Consider the following 21,285-nt stretch of genomic DNA (forward strand, 5'->3'; position numbering starts at 1 on the left):
TGGTTCTGGGTGAAGAACTAAGGCCAAATGGGGCTACGGCTGAGTCCATAGGGCAATAAGCTATTTCTGGGTCTGTAGCTGGGACCATAGTGACAAGCCAGCCATCTGGGTGCAGGTCTCCCTTTTCAAAATCATCCTCTTTGGTCTTGGATTCCACTAGAGTTTCACAATCTCCTACCTAGATGCCAAAGCACCCACAGTCAGTTTTTTCTTTTGATGACTGCCAAATTATTGTTGCTGGGAGGGGATAGGAGTGGGGTACCCCCAGAACCCTAGGGGTTTGTGCTACAGCTCTCCTATTAGGGCTTGTGAGAGATTCCTCCTACTGTTTTTATGTACCATGGACCTTCTAATACCAAGGGCTCTGACAAGCACATAATCTGAGCAGGAGGGCAATTTGTACTGCAGCCTGGCCTGCAGCAGAGCCACCTTCACCCAAAACTGACAGCCTCCTAAATTCCCCAATAAGTGGTCTGGAGTAGCATATGCTGTTTCCAAAATCCAAATAGGTCTGTCAGTTGTGTCTCCTTCTTAGAGGTATGGAGTGCAAGGTATAATAATTCACCCTTCATTTAGAAGGATCATTCCATCATTCTGAGACCACTGGACCTTTGAAAATGTCAATGACGTGGCAGGTGGCTGAATCTTTATAGGGACTTACCCTTCATTCTCTGGCAAGCATCAAGAGTATTTGTCATTTCCTGCTTGCCAAGTCTGATTAGTATGTAATCAATATATTACATATACAATATCATAGACCAGTATAAAGGTGAAAATGACCAAGGTTCCTGCAGGTTATTTTGACAAAATGTAGGAGAGTTAACAAGGATCTAAGACAAGATACTTTGTATGTACTGGTGAGCTTTCCATTTAAAAGCTAGCTGGTCTTTAAAAAAAGTAAAATAATATAAAAAGGGAGCCTGGTCTTGACTTATTTATTTAAGACATAAACATTCAGCCCTGGCTGGTGTGGCTCAGTGGATTGAGCACTGACCTGTGAACCAAAGGGTAGCTGGTTCAATTCCCAGTCAGGGCACATGCCTGGGTTACAGGCCAGGTCCCCAGGAGGGGGCATGCGAGAGGCAACCATACATTGATGTTTCTCTCCCTCTCTTTCTCCCTCCCTTTCCCCTCTCTAAAAATAAATAAAATCTTTAAACAAACAAACAAAAATAAACATTCAACCAGAACAGAATGAAGAAACAAAAATTCAAAAAAAGGAGGAGAGACTTAGGAACCTCCAGGACAACTTTACACATTCCATCATCTGAATCATAGGGTATCAGAAGGAGAAGAGGAAGAGCAGGAAATTGAAAATTTATTTGAAGAAATAATGAAGAACTTTCCCAATCTGGCCAAGGAAATAGACTTCTAGGAAGTCCAGGAAGCTCAGAGAGCCCCAAAGAAGTTGGACCCAAGGAAGCCCACACCAAGGCACATCATAATTCCATTATCCAAGGTTAAAGATAAGGAGAGAATCTTAAAAGCAGCAAGAGAAAAGGAGACAGGTACCTACAAAGGAGTTCCCATAAGACTCTAAGATGATTTCTCAAAAGAAACTGGTAGGCAAGGGCCTGGAAAGAAGTATTCAAAGTCAAGAACAGCAAGGACCTACATCCAAGATTACTCTATCCAGCAAAACTATCATTTAGAATGAAACAGCAGATAAAATGCTTCCCAGATAAGGTCAAGTTAAAGGAGTTCATCATCACCAACCCCTTATTATATGAAATGTTAAAGGGACTTATCTAAGAAAAAGAAGATAAAAAATATGAACAGTAAAATACAAAAAGCTCACAGCTACTAACAACCAAACCTAAAAATAAAAACAACAACCCCAAAATAGAACCAAATTAAGCAAACAACTAAAACCGTAACAGAATCACGGAAGTGAAGATCACATGGAGGGTTATCAAAGGGGAGTTGGAGTGAGGAGAATGGGAGATAAGATACAGGGAATAAGAAGCAGAAATGGTAGTTACAAAACAGACAGGGGATGTTAAGAATAGTATGGGAAATGGAGAAGCCAAAGAACTTATATGTATGATCCATGGACATGAACTAAAGGGGGTGGTGCTGGTTGGGGGGGGGGGTGTAGGGGCATAAAGGGGAGAAAAAAATGGGACAACTATAATAGCATAATCAATAAAAAATATTTTAAAAAAGAAAAAAGAAAAGAAAGAATTGCTCACAAGTAATTGGGGTGACCTACAGCATCTCCTACAGTTAAATCATTTATCTGTTCTTTAATCCTCACTGAAATGTATTCTATCACACTTCCTCTCTCAGGTTTCATTTAGTAGTATAACTTCTTAAGCTACTTTAGTTTTGTACAACTATTCCTGAACAAGGTATTCAATAAGTATCCACTGCTATATTTCATAAATGAATCATATTCCACCAAGCCTCAGCGAAACTTCTTAATACTGTTCTCTGAAAAAGTAGTTAAAAAATGTCCTTAGAAGTTTAGCCATAGTAGCAAAACTAGGACCCCAGAACCTGAGGCTGTTAGAATGCCTTCTACCCAACTTCTGTCACTTTCCTCCAGCCCCACATGTCTGCTTTGCACAAGGAAGCCAGGTAAATACCATTGAATCACATGGTTCTTTCAAAGGCTCATCATCATTCTGTTTGCTTAAGAAACTTAATCTGCTAAGTAACCTTCAAGCCTTCATAGAGGCAATGGTGTACTTTATGAGACAGAGTAAAATGAAATTTTGATATTTTCATTACTGTATTTATATTTTTCACTTTGATTAAACATCTCCCTTAATAGCTACAGTTTGTCTTATTTCAGACTGGGCCTAGATTCTTTTAGAGTTGGTCTTATGGGCCCATGTTGGTTTTTATTACTTGGCTAAATAACCAGAGTAATAAAAAGGTTCCTGCAGGTAATAGGGTTTGAAATTATTATACCAACTCTTTCTGATGACAGCTCAGCCTGGTTTACAATGTATTATTTTTACAATTTGTCAGTACTCCCTCCCCCTTTAAATTATACTTTGCTTTTGTTCTGTAATTTATTTATTTTTTTGCTAATCCCGTAAGTACAAATGTCTCCAAGATCTTAAAAATCTATTCTTCCCACGAGATGAACAGATTTAAGAACAATACCTTCTGCCAATAAAAAATTGTTTTATTTATTCTGAGTAAGGTTACAATGTGTTCACTCTGCCTATTAGTGTACACTTAAAAAAAACTTTATGTGTACATCAAGCTGTAGGGCTGTATTTTCAGACACCAGGCAGTCCCTCAAAAGAGTCATGTCATGGCATTACCTCATACAGCCATTGTGGCCAAGGATTTGCTGCTCAGCTTTGTAGGTAACAAAGTCATGTATCATCCAGAAAAACTGATTCATGGCAACCATTCATGAAAGACTGATATTTACGCAAATGCTAAGTTATAAATAAAAGTGTATTAGATGGTCATACTAGCCCATTATCACATTCTAATTTTACTAAAAGTTGGGTGGGAAACACATGTATAATGACAAGATTACATGGTAACCATGGAATCAGAATAAAGTAGAATACTCTAAACAAAATAATATGGTCTCATCTGTCATGCATGCATCTCCTATAAATCAATGTTTAGAATGACCAGTAGGATATTTCTCTCAGGCTAAAGTGACAACTGACAACCAGGGTGGATTTATGGGACCTAAACTATTCCTGAGCTATTCTGGGATATGCATGAGATAGATAACTACCCCCAAATGGGACTTGTTGCAGGCACTTGAGAAGGGAGGGGAAATGAAGAAGTGGCTAGTTTAATGAACTCTTTCAAGAATCTGGGTCATGTAAGTAAGTGCATGACCAGACAGGTAGTTAGACTGAGGATATGAGATGGAGAAAAAAAGACTTTTTTTTTAGGTTAGGAAAGACTTACATATGTTTAATGTTGTGTGTGTTTTGTTTTTTAATTGAAATATAATTGGTATATAATATCCTATTACTTTCAGGTGTACATCATGATTCACTATTTATGGACATTATGAAATGACCAGCTAAGTCTAGTTACCATCTGTCGCCACACAAAGTTACTAACTGTATTCCCTACACTATACATTACATTTCCATGACTTATTTTATATCTGTAAGTTTGCACTGCTTAATCCCCTTTACCTATTCCACCTGCCTCTCAGGTAGTTAACCTACGTCTGTTAACTACCAGTTGTTTCCCCTATCTACAAGTCTGCTTGTTTTATTCTGTTCATTTGTTTTGTTTTTTTAGATTGCCAAGTGAAGCCATACATAGTATTTGTCTTTCTCTGACTTCACTTACCATAATACCCTCTTGGTCCATCCATATGGTTGCAAATGGTAAGGTTTCATTTTTTAAATCTGAGTAACATTCCACCATGTATACACATATGTGTACACACACTTCTTTATCCATTCCTCTATTGACGGACACTTAGGTTGCTTCTGTAGCTTGGTTATTGTAAATACTGCTGCAATAAACAGGGGTGCATGTATCTCTTCAAATTAAGAAATTTCATTTTCTTTGGATACTCAGAAATTGAATTACTGAATTGTGTGGTAGTTCTATTTTTAATTTTTCGAGAAACCTCCATACTGTTTTCAATAGTGTCTACACCAGAAATATATTGAATATGGATGGAGAAAAGCTGGAACACAGGAAAATACTGATGATATAGATGAGAAAAAATAACTAACGAAGGGAAGTTCCTGAGGAGACAGAAAGGGATGCAAAATGCAGGTACAAAGATTACTGAGAGGGAAACCTAGGCTTCACTGAGATGATAAAAAGATAAACTGAGTGCAGATTAGGTTTGTGAATTCAAGGGCAGGGCATTATAGGAACTCTTTTCCGACAGCTGCCATTCTCTCTTTGAAGCAGGTGAAGTCACCTGCTAAGTGCATCTGTGTGGGGGTGTCATCACAGACTTAGGAGAAGTAGCCAAGATTTGACCCAGGTGGAGATAAAGTTGAATTCCAAGAAGGACTTTTAGATAATGGTGTAGAATCACAAATGGTTACATTACGGTTAGGTAACACTACTTTACAAAGAGATCCTCAAAATTCAGTGGCTTTTATTAAAAAGACAAACATTTATTTCTCTCTCATGTAATAGTCCAAGGAGAATGCTCCAGGTCACTTAGACACCCAGGTTCCTTCTACTCTGTTTTTCTGCCATCCCCTTAGGTGTTTCCCCATCTGCATGGCTGAGGTTGGGTTGCAGGCAATTCCAGCTCTAGGGAAAGGGAAAACATTGGAGGACCTTGGAGGAGCATGTATGTAATATTTTCATGTCCAGGCCTGAAGTTGTTGTATACATCATTTCCGCTTGTATTTTTCTGGTGAGAACTTAATCACTGGAGAGGTCAGGAAAGACAGTGTCTGGTCACGGGCCCAGCTAAAACTCTGTAATTATATAAAAAGGAGAAAGCTGATTTTGGTGAAAAATTAGTAGTCTTCACCATCGCATAATTGTCTCTTTTCTGTAACAATATATAACAACTTAAACATTAGGAGAACAATGGACATTTAATGAGTTCAGTACAGTTTATCGTTGAAACTAAAGGAGTAAAAATTTTAGGGTGATGGCAAAAAAAAAAGTGATTTGAAGTGATAGGCCTTCACAGTATGTAGGCTGAATAAGAAAAAAAAAGTATTTACTGATCACCTACTGTGTGACAGGTAGTATTCTAAGTGATCTGAGTGTACTGACGTGTTTAATACTCATAGTAACTATTTTAGGTAGGAAACATTATTCTATTTTTATAATAGAGGAAACAAAGGCAGAGAGATTAAGTAACTTGCCCAAAATGACACAGTGAATTCCGGGCAAGGCCAGACTCTCAACTGATCCAGAAGTAATCTGGTTCCAGGGTCCACATTCTCGACTCAGTCATTAGACTGCCTCCATGGCAGCAGTTACTGTCTACTGAGTCCTTGCTCCACTCAGGTAGTATACTGCTATTTCATATGCCTCACTTAACTTTACCCTCACCAGAAATTTCTGAGATAGCTACTGTTCTATTTTACATTTAAGGAGACCGAAGTTCAGTTATTCAATAAGGGCACATTCTTATAAAAGTGGAAAAACCAAGATCAACCCCAGATCTGTGTGAACTCAAAGCCCATTTCTTATTTTTAAATATATAAATTTTTACTATTAACATAGATTTTTGAATAGCAAAATTCAGCTATTGTAAGTATATAATTCAATAAGTTTTGACAAATGTAAATACCTGTGTAGTAAATAACTTGAGAGAACATTTCTATTATCACAGAAAGTTTGCTCCTGTTCTTTTCCATTCAATTCTCCACCCACAAGAGACAACTACTGTTCTGATGTGTATTATCACACCTTGGTTCTATGTCTGTTCTTAAAATTCATATAAATGGAATCACATACTATTCACTTTTGTGTATAGCTTTTTTCATTCAGTGTATTTTTGAGATTTATCCATGTTATTGTTTGTAACAGTTTATTCTCTTTATGTTATATAAATATATGCATGTATCAAGTTGCTTATTCATTCTTCTGGTGGACATTTGACTTTTTTTAGTTTGGGGCTATAAATGAGAAAAGTAATATGAACATTAATGTAAAGTCTTTGGTAGACATAAATTTTAATTTCTTTTGGCTAAATACACAGGAGTGGTATTGCTGGATCATATAGTAAATGTATGTACAACATTAAAAGGAACTGCCAAAATTTTTTCCAAAGTCATTCCAGATGCTCTGCATAATTTGGTGTTGTTGGCCATCTTATTATCAGCTATTCCAAAGGGCATCCCATGTGTTTTTCAATTTCCCTGGTGACTAAAAATGTTCAACACTTTTAAATGAGCACATAACCAATCACATATACTATTCTGTTAAGTCTCTGTTTAAGTCTTTTACCTATTTTTAAATTGAGATGTTTGTCTTTTTACTTTTTATTTCCAGTGAGTTAAGTTTTCTGTCCTATGTATTTATAGCTCTTGCTCTGCAGTATGTCTTTCATTTTCTTAATAATGAATTTTGAGAGTTGTTTTAAATTTTTTTCAAGTCTAGACTATTAACTTTTTCTTTCATATTAGTGCTTTCTGGGCCATCAGAAATCTCTACCTACTTCAAGGTCATAAAGTGATTCTCCTATATTTCTTCTAGAATCTTTATAGTTTAGCTTTTTGTTTTTTAATTTTGTTTGTTAGTTTATTTTATTCATTAGAGTCCACATATAAGTGAAATCATATGGTATTTGTATTTCTGACTGGCTTATTTCACTTAGCATAATACTATCCAGGTCCTTCCATACTGTCACAAAAGGTAAGATTTCATTCTTTTTTTATGGCCAAGTAGTATGTCATTGTGTGTATGTACCACAGCTTTTTAATCCACTCATCTACTGGTGGGCACTTGGGCTGCTTCCAAATCTTGGCTCTTGTAAATAACACTGCAGTGAATATAGGGGTGCACACATTCTTTTGAATCAGTGTTCTGGGTTTCTTCAGATATATTCCTGGAAGTGGAATCACTGGGTCAACATATTAACGGCTTTAATGATTAAATATTACTGTAGACAAGATTAACTATTATTTTTTTAAAGATCATTTATATTCACTTACAAATTAAATGTGGTTTAAAGACAGCAAGTCCAAACTTTTGAGAAATCTGTAAATTCAAATGTTTAAATTTCATCTTAATTTTGTTGTATTATTTTTATTCTACCTTAAGCTAACCATGTGTAAATGGAGTCACTAATTCAAGTCCCTGTTTTGATGCTTACATCAAATCAATTACTTTGCAGCACACACTTGTTATACAATTTCACTAGTAAAACAGGAATAATGATAATAGCTACTTCACATGATTGTCATGTGGATTAAATGCATTAACAAATATAAAGTATCTAGAGTAGTGCCTGATAAATGGTAAACACTTAACAGAAGCCTGCTATTATTAGTACAATTATGAATCTGTGGCAGAATGACCTCTAAATTCAAGGTTTATTTTAAAAATAAAGTATTATTATAAAAATAAACATACTATGGCAGTTTGATTAAAAATACAACTGACTCAATGTATTTATGCATTTTAACAATAATTTTTATATAAAAAACAAAGATAAGGAAAGCAGCAAATTTAAACCAAAAATAATGAAAAACATGAATTTTCAGAAAAAGTATAAATAAGCTTCAGAAGAAAGAACTTTGTCTTTAAAATTATTGAAATAGGGGGTGGGTAGGGCACGGGAGAGTAATGGAGGAAAAATGGGGACGAGTGTAATGGAACAACAATAAAAATACTGAAACATAAAATTTATTCAAAAGCAGTAAAATAACAACATCTACAAAGTATGAGCTACATATAAGAAGAAAACACAGCATAGTACCACAATCCCATTTTTCACCACATTGACATCTTCTTTTAATTATAATTTTTCTCCCTGGAATAATGCAAAATAGTAAGTTAATACTTAAAGTATTCTTACATTGATTTAGCATTAAAAGTCTACTGTAACAAATCAGGAGCATAATTTAAGGTAAGGGTGGGGAATTCTAAGTTAACTGAAATATATGATTCGGAAAAAGTCAGTAATGGGCCACATGAATGTAAAAAGCAAATAATTCTGGTTGGGGATGAGGAAGGAGTGCAATATCAAATTAAATTGATTTTAAAAACAAAAAGAGGGACATAATAAACATAAGATATTTAGCTACTGGTGTCATCTAGTTCAAATGAAGGCAGAAGACAGATGGAAGATTACATGGAAAAAAGTCAGTGGAAAAGAAAGAAGAAAAACAGAGCAGGAAAGGAAAAAAAACGAGAAAAAATGTTTGCACAAAGAAGAGGCAACACATAAAGAAGTAGAAAAATACAGGGAAAAGCTCAGAAGACTAAAAATGCAAGTCGAATACTCTCGTCATACCTTGGACCTTGGGCCAAAAACCTGAAAATGTTATCACATCTCTAAGTATTTATTACCTGGACCCCTGCTTCATCTTAGTTTTTTTTTCCATCTTTCCCCCCACTATAGCTGACTTTCCCAATTCTTATTTTTCATTTTATTGCATGGTATACAGACCATATTTTGTAAATTAATTTTCCTTTTTAGAAATAAGATGAATATAAATGCTACTTCTCACAAACACTCTAACAAACTATGAATTTGCTAATCAATCAGTATTCACAACATTTCCACTGCTCTAATCCAGCGAGTTTCAACCAGTGTGTTGCGGCAGGCACAGGGGTGTGCTGTGAGAAGTTTTAAAACATGCAATACCTGATTATTTAGCCAGGGGCGCTGACTGACAAAAAATATACATATATTTTTGGTGTGCTGCAGAATTTTAGTAATTAGTTTATGTGTGCCATGAGATGAGAAAGGTTGAAAATTACTGCTCTAATATAAAACTTGAAGCCTGTGAATGTCTTGAAATATTTCAAAATTGTGTGAGTGTAATATTTGGTGAATTCTGAAGCTTTTTCAGAGTGTGAAAGCAGAATACAGCTGTGTTAGAAGCTTTATTGTGAATGAAGTTGCCAACATAGTTAACTGTGTTAATTTAGTATTAGTATTAGGAAATTTAGTATTTGGGCTGCAATGGAAAAAAGTAACACTTATTAAGCACTTTTCACACACCAATTTCTATGCTCCGTGCCAGTGGATTTTTAAGACTGCACTCTCTGAAGCAGGACTTGATTAGGTCCAAATGATGCCCTAAGTACAGGTCCACAGGCCCCTGGCCCTTCCATTTCTTACAATAATGAGTTTAAGGGTCCTTTACACAAATCAGCTGATGAGTTAAATGCTATCTAGATTCAGCCAGCTGGTTTTACTTTCTACAGAAGTGAAACTCATACAATGAGTCAGAAACAAATGTAATACCTGAAGACACCTCAAACCAAACTTTTAACCTTTACATTCACAATACCAAAGAAAAAGAATTTTTAACAGAGCAAATTAAATTGGAACATGGCAGGTAAATGTAATTACAAAATATTCTACTCTAGTTAGGTGTGGCAGTGAAAGAGTTAAAGGCGTGATATCTAGGACAAAAAACTCTGTGGAGCTCCACTTCCCTTGGGGCCTTAAGCTTGTGCTTACTTTCCTGAGAGGTTAATCCAGGGCTGCCCTGGAGTCTGCATAAGTAGCCATGAAACAGGGTGAGCAAGTAACTGGATAAAATCAGACACAACCCTCCCTCAATCAAATAAATTACCTTTGCATCTGATTGACATATTTGGATTTCTTTATAACATTTCATTTAAACAAGTTTTCTTGCCTTAAAAGAGTTTAAAACTTCTTGTGAATCAGAGACCAATGCAATGTAATACTTTAGTAGTAGGTGAATAAGCTGAGGACCAGGACTACTCTATGTTCAACCTGTGGCCCACAGGCTGCACGCGGAACAGGAAGTCTACGAATGAGACCCAACACAAAATTATAAATTTACTTAAAACATTATGTAATTTTTTTGTGATTACGTGTCACAATGTATCTAATGTGTAGCTCGAGACAACTCTTCTTCCACTGTGGTCTTGGACACCCCTGCTGCAGATAATGGTTTTACAACCCAATTTAAGATATCTCATGTAAAATTTTACAGAGCAATACACATTTACTAATGTAATGTACATGTAAATGACCATGAACAGTAAAACCATAGCAAATCAAAATTTCCATAGTAGCAATCTTCGCTCTGAATTTTCTCACCTTCCATTAAAATAAAACCCAACAGTGGCCCTGGCCAGGTGGCTCAGTTGGTTGGAGCATCACCCCATACACCAAGGTTTCATCACCTCATACATTTTCAGGTTTCAGGTTCTATCCTGGTCAGGGCACACATGGGAGGCAACCGATGGATGTTTCTTTCTCGCATCAATATTGTTCTCTCTTTCCCTTTCTCCCTCTCTCAAAAAATCAATAGGCATATCCTCCATAAGGATTTAAAGAAAAAAAAAAAAGAGTGAAACTAGGAAAGAAAAACAAAGGAGGCCATACAGAAAAAGCAATGAAATGTCTTTGTTACCTTTCCCTTAAGATTAAAGTATAATATACAAGTAATAACCACCAGGGAATTAAATAAAACCCACAGATAAGCATTTGTCATGCATAAGTCCTGGCATGGGTCTCAAAGGAGCAATAAATTGAGTTCTGAGCAACCCAAAGAGCAAGTCCCTTTTATCCAAGACAAAATTAAGTCAACACAGGTAATGCATTTGAGGCTCATGAATTATAGAGAGTCCCATGTGAGCTTCAAGTTATGAGTACTGACCATGGTTAATGCAAATTTAAAACTCAATAGAGTATTAATAGCAATAAAATCATATGTGTATAGAATTTAACTTTGGCTGGATTTTCTTAAGAACTGGCTATAGTATTTGCATATTTTAATTTGGCATGAGCTTCTGTGATAATAAAATAGGAAAAATAGCTTGAAATATTCAAATCATCTCTCTATTCCAATGGCCTATATGATGAGAAATCATCCTATCAGTTGCACAGTAACTTTTTAAGTCATACTCTCTTAATTGACTAAGCAGTTGCAAGACCAAGCTATTTAATTAGACAGTACTGAAGAAAATATAAATGCAATTATATAAATAGGATATCAACAGTGGTTAAGGACAGAGACTCAGCTTTTTCATCTAAACAATGGGCATAATAACAGTACCCACTACAACAGAAGAACTATTTGGTACTATTAGGATAATGCTACATATTGTAGGGTTGTTGATTAAGATTAAACGAGTTAATTTCTTTAGAGCATTTACAATAGTGCCCAGCATATAGTAAATGCCATGTATTATAATAATCACAATCTGTCACTGTGCTTATCAAACTTATCTTATATATAATAAATTAAGTTCTAGTTTACCAAAAATAGACTTCTGCACACCAATGACTCTAAGGGCCATTGATATACAGCAGAAGTATTAAAGGGAGCAGCAGTACTCTTCTCTAGGGAACATTCTGGAAATTTGTAAGAGTACTTTTTGGTTGTCACTATGATGGGGAGAAAGAGACATCCCGTTGCTGGCATATAACAGACAAGGACAAAAAGATGTCAGATGTCATATATTCTTCAGGGCCATTCCATACAACAAAACTACCTACCAGGCAATCTTACCAGACTTCCCTAACCCATTTATATTTTCCCACTCTTTAAGATAACTATTTCATCTATCTTCCCTGTTCTTAAACCTCCAAAACCTCGCCCGCCATAGATGATAAAATTTCTTATTTCATTAAGAAAATAAAAGCAATCAATAAAGAAATTCTTCCCCTCCCACCAAATCTCCCTCTTCCTGAGTTTCTGGACCCATGCAGTCTACCCTCTTTCCCACTGCAGTGGACTGGCCTTCTATTCAAGGCCAACTGTGCCTCTCTATTGGATCATTTCTCCTTCAGCCTACCTTAAGGATTTTATTCCTTCCACTCTCTGTCTTGAATTATCAGTTTCCCGTCTACTGGACCATTCATACTAATACGTAAAATGCTGGTTTATCTCTTACCCTAAAAAAACGAAACAAAAACCTCTCCCTTGACACCATATCCCCCATCTCTCTGCTTTATTCTATACCAAAAGAGTTGTTTATTCTTGATATTTCCATTTCTTCTCCCATTCTCTGCTGATCGCACTCTACTTAGGCTTTTATTCCCACGATTACTCCTAAGTCATTCCTATAAAGACATTAACAGCTGTCATAGCACCAAATATGACGTCCATTATGAGTCTTTATTTAGCAACATTTGATACTGCTGATCTCACCTTCCTACTTAAAGCACATTCTTCACTTGGCTTATGGGATATTATATTCTCTTAATTTTTCTCTTTTACTTTACTCCTTTACTTTTACCACTTTACTTCTCAGTTAGCTTAATTGGGTCCTCAGCTTCTTGATTACTAAAAGCAATTTAACTTTATAAATTAGGCTTGGTTTTTGGACTTCTTTTTCTACCTCCATTAATTCCCTTGATTTAATACAGCACTATGGATTTAACTACCATTTATATGCTGATGATATCTAAACTTAAAACTTCAAAATGAAACCAGGTGACATCAGAAGAACGGTGGTGTGAGAGATTCCCTTGGTCTCTTCCCTTTAAGTTACAAGTTCAACAGCTATGATCCACCAGAGGATTCCCTACTTAACACACAAACATGGCTGAGAGATCTGCACATTAAAACACCTGAAGGTGGGTGACACAGATGTAGCCCAGTGCTCACTGTGGGTCTCAGGAGAGGCTGCCACCTGTACTTCCTGCAACCCCAAGGAGCAGAGAGATACAGTGAGCATTCCTGAGTGGTTGATACGAGTAGCAGCTGAACCCAGTGGCCACAGTGGAGACAAAGCACAGAGATACAGCCGCAGTTGTCTGGTAGCCACCACTGCGAGGCAGAAAAACAAAGCCGTGGAGCTTGGTCACGTCCCCTCACCTCCAGAGTGAGCAGCAGGCCCCAGAAGAAGCTGTAGCAGTGAGTTTCAAGCTGCAGAGCACATTATCTGTAGCCCTGAGAACTGGAAAGGCAGAAGCATTTTTCTCTAAGTGGCATACACACACTGCAGCTAATCCTAGTGATGGGTGGAGATACAGAGGTGGGTCGCTGAGGTCTGGCAGTTGCTATTACTGGGAACAGAACCAAGCTACAAATGCAGCAATCAGCCTCTCCCAGCTCACCTCCTCCCCACTCATCAAGGCTGAGTGTAATGAAGGCTGGAGGGTTGGGGGTGCAGGGTGGAGGGACGATAGAGGGGAAAAAATTGGGAAAACTATAATAGCATAATCAATAAAAAATATTTTAAAAAATAAAGGAGAGAACCTTAAAAGCAGCAAGAGAAAAGGAGATGTACCTAAAAAGGAGTTCCCATAAGACTGTAAGCTGATTTCTTAAAAGAAACCTTGCAGGCAAGAAGGGGCTGGAAAGAAGTATTCCAAGTCATGAAAGGCAAGGACCTGCAACCAAGATTACTCTATCCAGCAAAGCTTTCATTTAGAATGGAAGGGCAGATAAAGTGCTTCTCAGATAAGGTCAAGTTAAAGGAGTTCATGATCACCAAGCCCTTATTATATGAAATGTTAAAGGGACTTATCTAAGAAAAAGAAGATAAAAAATATGAATAGTAAAATGACAACAAACTCACAATTATTAACAACTGAACCTAAAAACAAAAAGAAACTAAGCAAACAACTAGAACAGGAACAGAACCACAGAAATGAAGATCACATGGAGGGTTATCAGAGTGGAGGTGGAGTGGGGAGAATGGGGGATAAGGTACAGGGATTAAGAAGCATAAATGGTAGTTACACAACTGAGATTCTTCTCAATTAAGAATAGTAAGGGAAATGTAGAAGCCAAAGAACTTATATGTATGACTCATGGACATGAACTAAGGTGGGGGAATGCTAGTGAAAGGGGCGATGCAGGGCAGAGCGCCATAAAGTGGAGTAAAAAATGGGACAACAATAGCATATATATCAGTAACATATATTTAAAAAATTTTTTTTAAAAACCATCTGGATTCAATTCCTGGCTTTGCCCCTTATTAACTGTAATATTGGGTACATTATTTCACTTTTCTGCACCTGTATTACCTCAATAGAAAAGCGAGAATAATAATAATATCCTCAAAAAAAAAGAAACAAGAAAAATCCCAAATAACCTAACAATACCTCTTAAAGAACTAAAAAATACAAGTGCAGCCCAAATCAGCAGAAGAAATAAGATAATAAAATTAGAGCAGAATTAATTAAATGAAATAGAGAACAAAAACATCATACAAAAAATTAATGCAACAGACAGCTGGTTCTTTGAAAAGATTAATAAAATTGACAAATCTCTGGCTAGACTCACTAAAGAAGAGACAAAAGACTCAAAATCTGAAATGAAAGAGAAATTCCGATGGACAACACAGAAATACAAAGGATCATATATGAACACTATGAAAGACTATATGCCATCTAATTCAATAACCTAGAAGAAATGGACAAATTCTTAGAAACATATAACCTTCCTAGAATGAATCACAAAGAACTGGAACATTTAAATAGACCAACCAACAGTAAGAAAATTGAAATAATCATGAAAAACCTCCCCATAAGTAAAAGTCCAGGACTAGATGGCTTCACTAGTAAATTCTATAAAACAGTCAAGATATAATACCTATCCTTCTCGAACTCTTCCAATAAATTCAAGAGGCAATACTTCCTAACATATTTTATGAGGCAAACATTACCCTGAACCCAAAATTGGCAAGAAAAACACACAGAAAACTATACGCTGATATCTCTCATGAATACAGAGGCAAAAATCCTAAACAAAATAATAGCAAATCAAATACAACAATACATTAAAAAGATAATACATCACAATCATGTGGGGTTCATTCCAGGGGCACAGGATGGTTCAATGCATGTAAATCAATGGATGAGATACACCATATTAACAAAATACAAGATAAAATCATATGATCATATCAATAAATGCAGAAAAAGCATTTGACAAGATACAACACCCATTTATGATTCAAACACTAGATAAAATGGGTATAGAAGTACCTCAACAAATTAAAGGCTACCTATGACAAACCCTCAGCTAATATCATAATTGATGGTGAAAAATTGAAAACTTTTCCTCTAAGATCAGGAACAAAACAAGAATGCTCACTCTCACCACTGTTATTTAGCATAGTCCAGGAGTCCTAGCCAGAGCAACCAGGCAAGAGAAGAAATAAAATGCATCCAAATTTTTAATGAATAAGTAAAATTATCACTTTTTCAGGTGACGTGATTCTTTATACAGAAAACCTTACTAACCAAGAAACAATTAGAAACAATAAACAAATACAGTAAAGTTGCAGATACAAAATAAATGTACAAAAATCCACTGCATCCCCATATATGAACAATACAATTTCAGAGAAAGAAATGGGAAAAAAATTTTTTCTTGCATTGCAACAAAAATAAAATGAAACACTTAGGGATAAACTTTTTTTTAAAGATTTTATTTATTTATTCTTAGAGAGGGAATGGAGAGAGAAAGAGAGAGAGAGAGAAACATCAATGTTGTTGGGGGTCATAGCCTGCAACCCAGGCATGTACCCTGACTGGGAATCGAACCTGCGACACTTTGGTTTGCCGCCCGTGCTCAATCCACTGAGCTATGCCAACCAGGGCTAGGGATAAACTTAACAAAGGATGTGAGCACCTATGTACTGAAAATCACAAGGCATTATTAAAGAAAGTGAAGAAGACACAAATAAATGGAAAGGTATTTTGTGTTCATGGATTGGAAGAAACAGCATAGTTAAAATGGTCATACTACCCAAAGCAGTATACAGATTTAATGCAATCCCCATCAAAATCCTAATGGCATTCTTAAAAGAAATAGAACAAAAAATCCTCAGATATGAATGGAACCACAGAAGACCCTGAACAGCTAAAGCAATCCTGAAAAATTGAACAAAGCTGAAGGAATCACTCTCCTTGACTTCAAATTATAACAGCAGCAATAAAAAAACCAACACAATACTGGCAGAAAACAGACATAGAACAATGGAAGAGAATTGAGAGCCCACATGTACATAGGCAAATAATTTTCAACAAAGGAACCAAAAACATACAGTGCAGAAAAGAAAGCTTCTTCAATAAATGGTGCTAGGAACATTGGAAAGCTACATGCAAAAGAATAAAACTAGACTGCAATTTGTCACCATATATAAAAATTAACTCAAAATGGATCAAAGAGCTAAATATGAGACCTAAAACAATAAATTACATAGAAGAAAAACAGGTAGTAAAATATGGAAGTTGATCGTATAGAGGATTTTATGAATTTGACCTCAAAGGCAATGGAAGCAAAGGCAAAAATAAATGAATGGGACTGTATCAAACCAAGAAGCTTCTACACAGCAAAAGAAACCATTAGCAAAACAAAAAGGTAACCAACCAAATGGGAGAAGACATTTGCAAACGACACTTCTGATTAAGGGTTATCCAAAAAATATAAAGAACTCATACAACTCAACAACAACAACAACAACAAAGACAACAAATCCATTTAAAAAACGGGCAGAGGATATGAACAGACACTTCTACCAGAAAGACTCACAAATGGCCAACAGATAAATGAAAAGATGTTCAACCACACTAGCTATTAGGGTAATGCAAATCAAAAGTACAATGAAGTACCACCTCACACCTGTTAGAAAGGCTATTATCAACAAGACAAGTAATAAGTGTCAGAGAGGTTGTGGAGATAAAAGAACCCTCATTCACTGCTGGTGGGAATGTAAAGTGGTACAACCACTATGGAAACTAGTATTTTTTGAGGTTTCTCAAAAAATTAAGAATAGAGTTACCATAAGACCCAACAACCTCTCTTCTGGGTATCTTCCCCAAAAACTTGAAAACATTTATTCATATAGATATAGTACCCCTATGTTCAGTGCAGCATTACTCATGGTGGCCAAGACATGGTAACAACTCAAGTGTCTTTCAATAATAGGTGATTGCATAAAGAAGATGTAGTACATATATACAATGGAATACTACTCAACCACAAAAAGATGACCTACTGCCATTTGTGACAACACAAATATCTTGCTAAACAAAATAAGTCACACACAAAAAGTCAAGAACCATATGATTTCATTCACATGCGGGATATAAAACTGAAAGCAACAAAGGAACATGCAACCCAAACAAACAGACAAAAACTCAGACACAGACAACAGTATGATGGTTACCAGAAGGAAAGCAGAGCGGGGACCTTGTAAAGAGTAAAGGGGGTCTACTACATAGTGACAAAAGGAGATTTGACTTTGAGTGGTGAACACACAATGCAATGCACAGATGATGTATTACACAATTGTACACTTGAAACCTATCTAATTTTATTAGTGTCACTCCAATAAATTTAGTAAAAACTAAAACAAACAATTATAACTTCAGCCCTGACTGGTGTAGTTCAGTGGATTGAGCACTGGCGTGAGAATCAAAGGATGGCTGGTTGAATTCTCAATCAGGGCACATGCAGGCCAGGTCCCCAGTAGGGGGCACGTGAGAGGCAACCACACATTAATGTTTCCCTCTCTTTCTCCTTCCCTTCCCATCTCTCTGAAAATAAATTTTAAAAATCTTTAAAAAGATTGTAACTTCAGTCTCATGCTAATCTCTCTCATTCGTCATCTCCACTTGGACATCTAATGGAAATCTCAAATTTAATATAACTAATAAAATCAAATTCTAGATTCACCCTTTGCCTCCAAATCTGCTCATCTCCTAGTATTCCCCATCTCAGTAAACGGCCAGTTACTCTGGCCAACATCTTTGTAGTCTTTCTTGACTTCTATTTCACTTCAAACCTACATCAAATCCTGTTGGCTCTACTTTCAGAACATATCCAGAAAGTGAACCATTCTCAATAGTTCTACATCCATCTTCCTGCCTATCCAAGATCATCTCTTGCCTGGATTATTACAAGTAGCCTCCTACATGGTCTCTGCTTTTGTCCCTTTATCATCCATTTGTCATAAAGTAGCCAGAGTAATCCTTTAAAAAATAAATCTTCATGTCACATCCCTAAGTTGAACCCTCCAATGGCTTCCCATCACACTTCAAATAAAATCCAAACTTCTTCCAGGAACTATAAGACCCCTAGGACACCCCCCAACATTATCTCTTACCTTATCACTTGCTATTTTCCCTCGTTTACACCGAACCAGCCACACACATCCTTGTTGTTTTTTGAACATGCCAGGCATGCTACCACCACAGCATTTTAGTAGCTGTTGTTCCCTATCCTCCAATGCTCTTCCTCTAGATACTGAGATAGTGATTTCCTTACTACCTTCAGGACTCTGATCAAATGTCGCCTTCTTGTGAGGTCTTTCCTGACCAGTCTATCTAAAATAGTACCCCTGTCACACTGTATCTTCTTACTAACTTTTCTTCATAACACTTATTTTCACCTGGCTTTGGAACATAACACTTATTTTCACCTATTTACTTGTGTATTGATAGTCTCTCCACTAAAATGTAAGTTCTGTTTGGATAGGTTCTTGGTCATTTTTATTTATTTCTATAATCCCAGTGCCTGACTATACAAATAGATACTCAATAAATTATAAATTAATCAAATGGCTAAATAAATGACATACAGAAAACACAACTATAATTTTAAAGGCTAGATAAAAACATTTTATCAGGCTTTAATAGAAGATTGTCTTAATTATTATACCACAATTTGATAATGTGAAAATTTTGTTTTACCCACAAAATTATTACATTCATATAGTTTTCTACTTATAAATAGTAGATTAAGCTCTTTGTAATTTAAGGAGTGAATATGAAGAAATAAAAAGAAACTCCAAAATTTTTGTCTTGCATTCATTCTAAAAACTCTTTTTAAATTGATTAGGTCACTAAACCTATTTTAATGTGTTTGAAAATGAGGCAAATAAGCACTTATAAAAAGCTAAATTACCTGGAAGTAATTCTTTATTTCCATATGCAAACTACAGATTAAATGCTTATACACAATGTTGAGTGTAGTAGGAGTAAAGTTGCCTATACAAGCTGATATGCCCAAAGAATAAAGGGAGTAGATAAATCATGTGAATGACATATTCTGAGCCACTGTGGAAGTTTATGAACTAAACACCAGTTATTTTAATTTTTGCTAGAATGGTTTGCAGGAAGTCTAGAAACAAACTAATTTTCAAGCTCCAGAGGCATTTTTTAATATCTAGAGTTAAAAATACTTTCCTAACATGAGGAAGAAGCAGTTACTTAATCAAACATAGAGATTATATTTAATAAAAGATATAGGCTATTTTAACAAAGGTTATTTTTCAAAGCTAAATTTTCAACTCTACTTGTCTGTTGTAAAATAAATTCCAAACTTAAGAGTGAATGTTTTTTGTACTTACAATATTTGTGTATATCATCTAATAGCATGCTTCATTTAAATATATGAATTTTCTACAATAAAATGATATTCAATAGAGACAAATTATTATAACTCCCAATGTATGAAATACATACCTGAGTTAAACCAGCACCTGTTTGCATAGAAGACTTTTTTAATAGTCTCACTTCTTTGTTTATGTATCTTAGCATTCCACTAAGAGTACTGAAGTCATTATTTTCAGAGCTGTCATCTTCTAGGTCATATGTGAGAGGTTTAAATGAGTCTGACTGGGTATAAGTCAGATCCTTCTGGCTTTCTTCTAATGTTGAAGGTTGTTCTAACTGCATTTTTTTTAAGTCCTGTAGTAATTCTTCAGAAAGATCTTCATCACTACGACTTTTAAAACTAAGGTCACTGGCACTAATAGAGCGACGTAGTTTTCTACACTTGAAAAAAGCTGTGTGAGCATACTTAGCAAATTTTGGATCTTGAATACCAGGAATAATGGCTACTGGAGATGAAAATGGGTCTGGTAGAAATTTGATGTCTTCTGCCTTTTCATGTCTAGAAATTTTGGCTTGTAATCTGGTTAATTCTGATTCCTGTAGAAAAAATGGTACACAGTAGGTGATCGATACACTTTGTTAAGTGAATTACTTAGAAAATCCCAGATTCTTATCAGTCATCTAAGTCAACCTTCCTCCCAGCATAGTAATTCCTTTTATAACAACTCATCCAGGTTTTCCCAGCTCTGTTTCAACCCTTCATTTGTGGACAATTACATATTTTCACTTGAAGTATGTTTAATTACTCTCCTAAGTAACTCCATAAAAATTAGATTTCCCTTAAAGAATTTTTTTTCTTCTTGATGTTAATGGCAATATCATTTTCTAGTCAAGACTTAAATCTTGCACCTAAAAATTTTTCTACATATTGTAAAGATACACTATCTTTTGTCCATCTAATATATATATACACACACACACACAAAACTCTCTTCAGAATTTCTATTAGGAAATAAATGTATATTAGCTACTACTCTGCTTTATATGTCCTCATTACAAGAAAGCTTTAGTATGCTAGACATTTTTCAAAGAAAAATCTTTAAAGTGATTAATAATATTTAATAAATCAATCCTTATTAAATGAACTTTTCATTTCTATTATTTTTATGTCCTTTATTTGGGTCTTCTGGCCCAATTAGGGGACCCTAAGGATGAGACTGCATACATTAAAAAATCATAGTGCCTAAGAAAGTTAAGAGAAGACATTTTAATTTTAAAAATTCAGTAATATGTGTAGTAGTCTCCAAATACATTCTCCTTTTCTTATGAGTATCCATAAGATATAAATTTCTAAATCAGCTACTTTTACTCTAATACTTTCTATTTTCCTAAAAATACTG

At 35.6% G+C, this 21,285-nt stretch overlaps 1 protein-coding gene across 1 annotated transcript in view; it reads right to left on the reverse strand.

Annotated features, from left to right (window-relative positions):
- Nucleotides 1–5,230: 5,230 nt before the first annotated feature.
- The window catches only part of CCDC18 (coiled-coil domain containing 18), a 122,856-nt gene continuing 106,801 nt past the window's right edge, over nucleotides 5,231–21,285 (reverse strand). Inside the window, exons 28-29 of the mRNA XM_045847044.1 lie at nucleotides 20,015–20,482; nucleotides 5,231–5,390 (exon numbers count right to left, since the gene is read on the reverse strand). Of these exons, the coding sequence (XP_045703000.1) occupies nucleotides 5,304–5,390; nucleotides 20,015–20,482 (555 nt within the window). The 3' untranslated portion in view covers nucleotides 5,231–5,303. The remainder of the gene's footprint in view (nucleotides 5,391–20,014; nucleotides 20,483–21,285) is intronic.

This window comes from Phyllostomus hastatus, unplaced genomic scaffold (genome assembly GCF_019186645.2).
Source record: "Phyllostomus hastatus isolate PE091 unplaced genomic scaffold, TTU_PhHast_1.1 phas_contig_524, whole genome shotgun sequence".
NCBI lineage: Eukaryota > Metazoa > Chordata > Mammalia > Chiroptera > Phyllostomidae > Phyllostomus > Phyllostomus hastatus.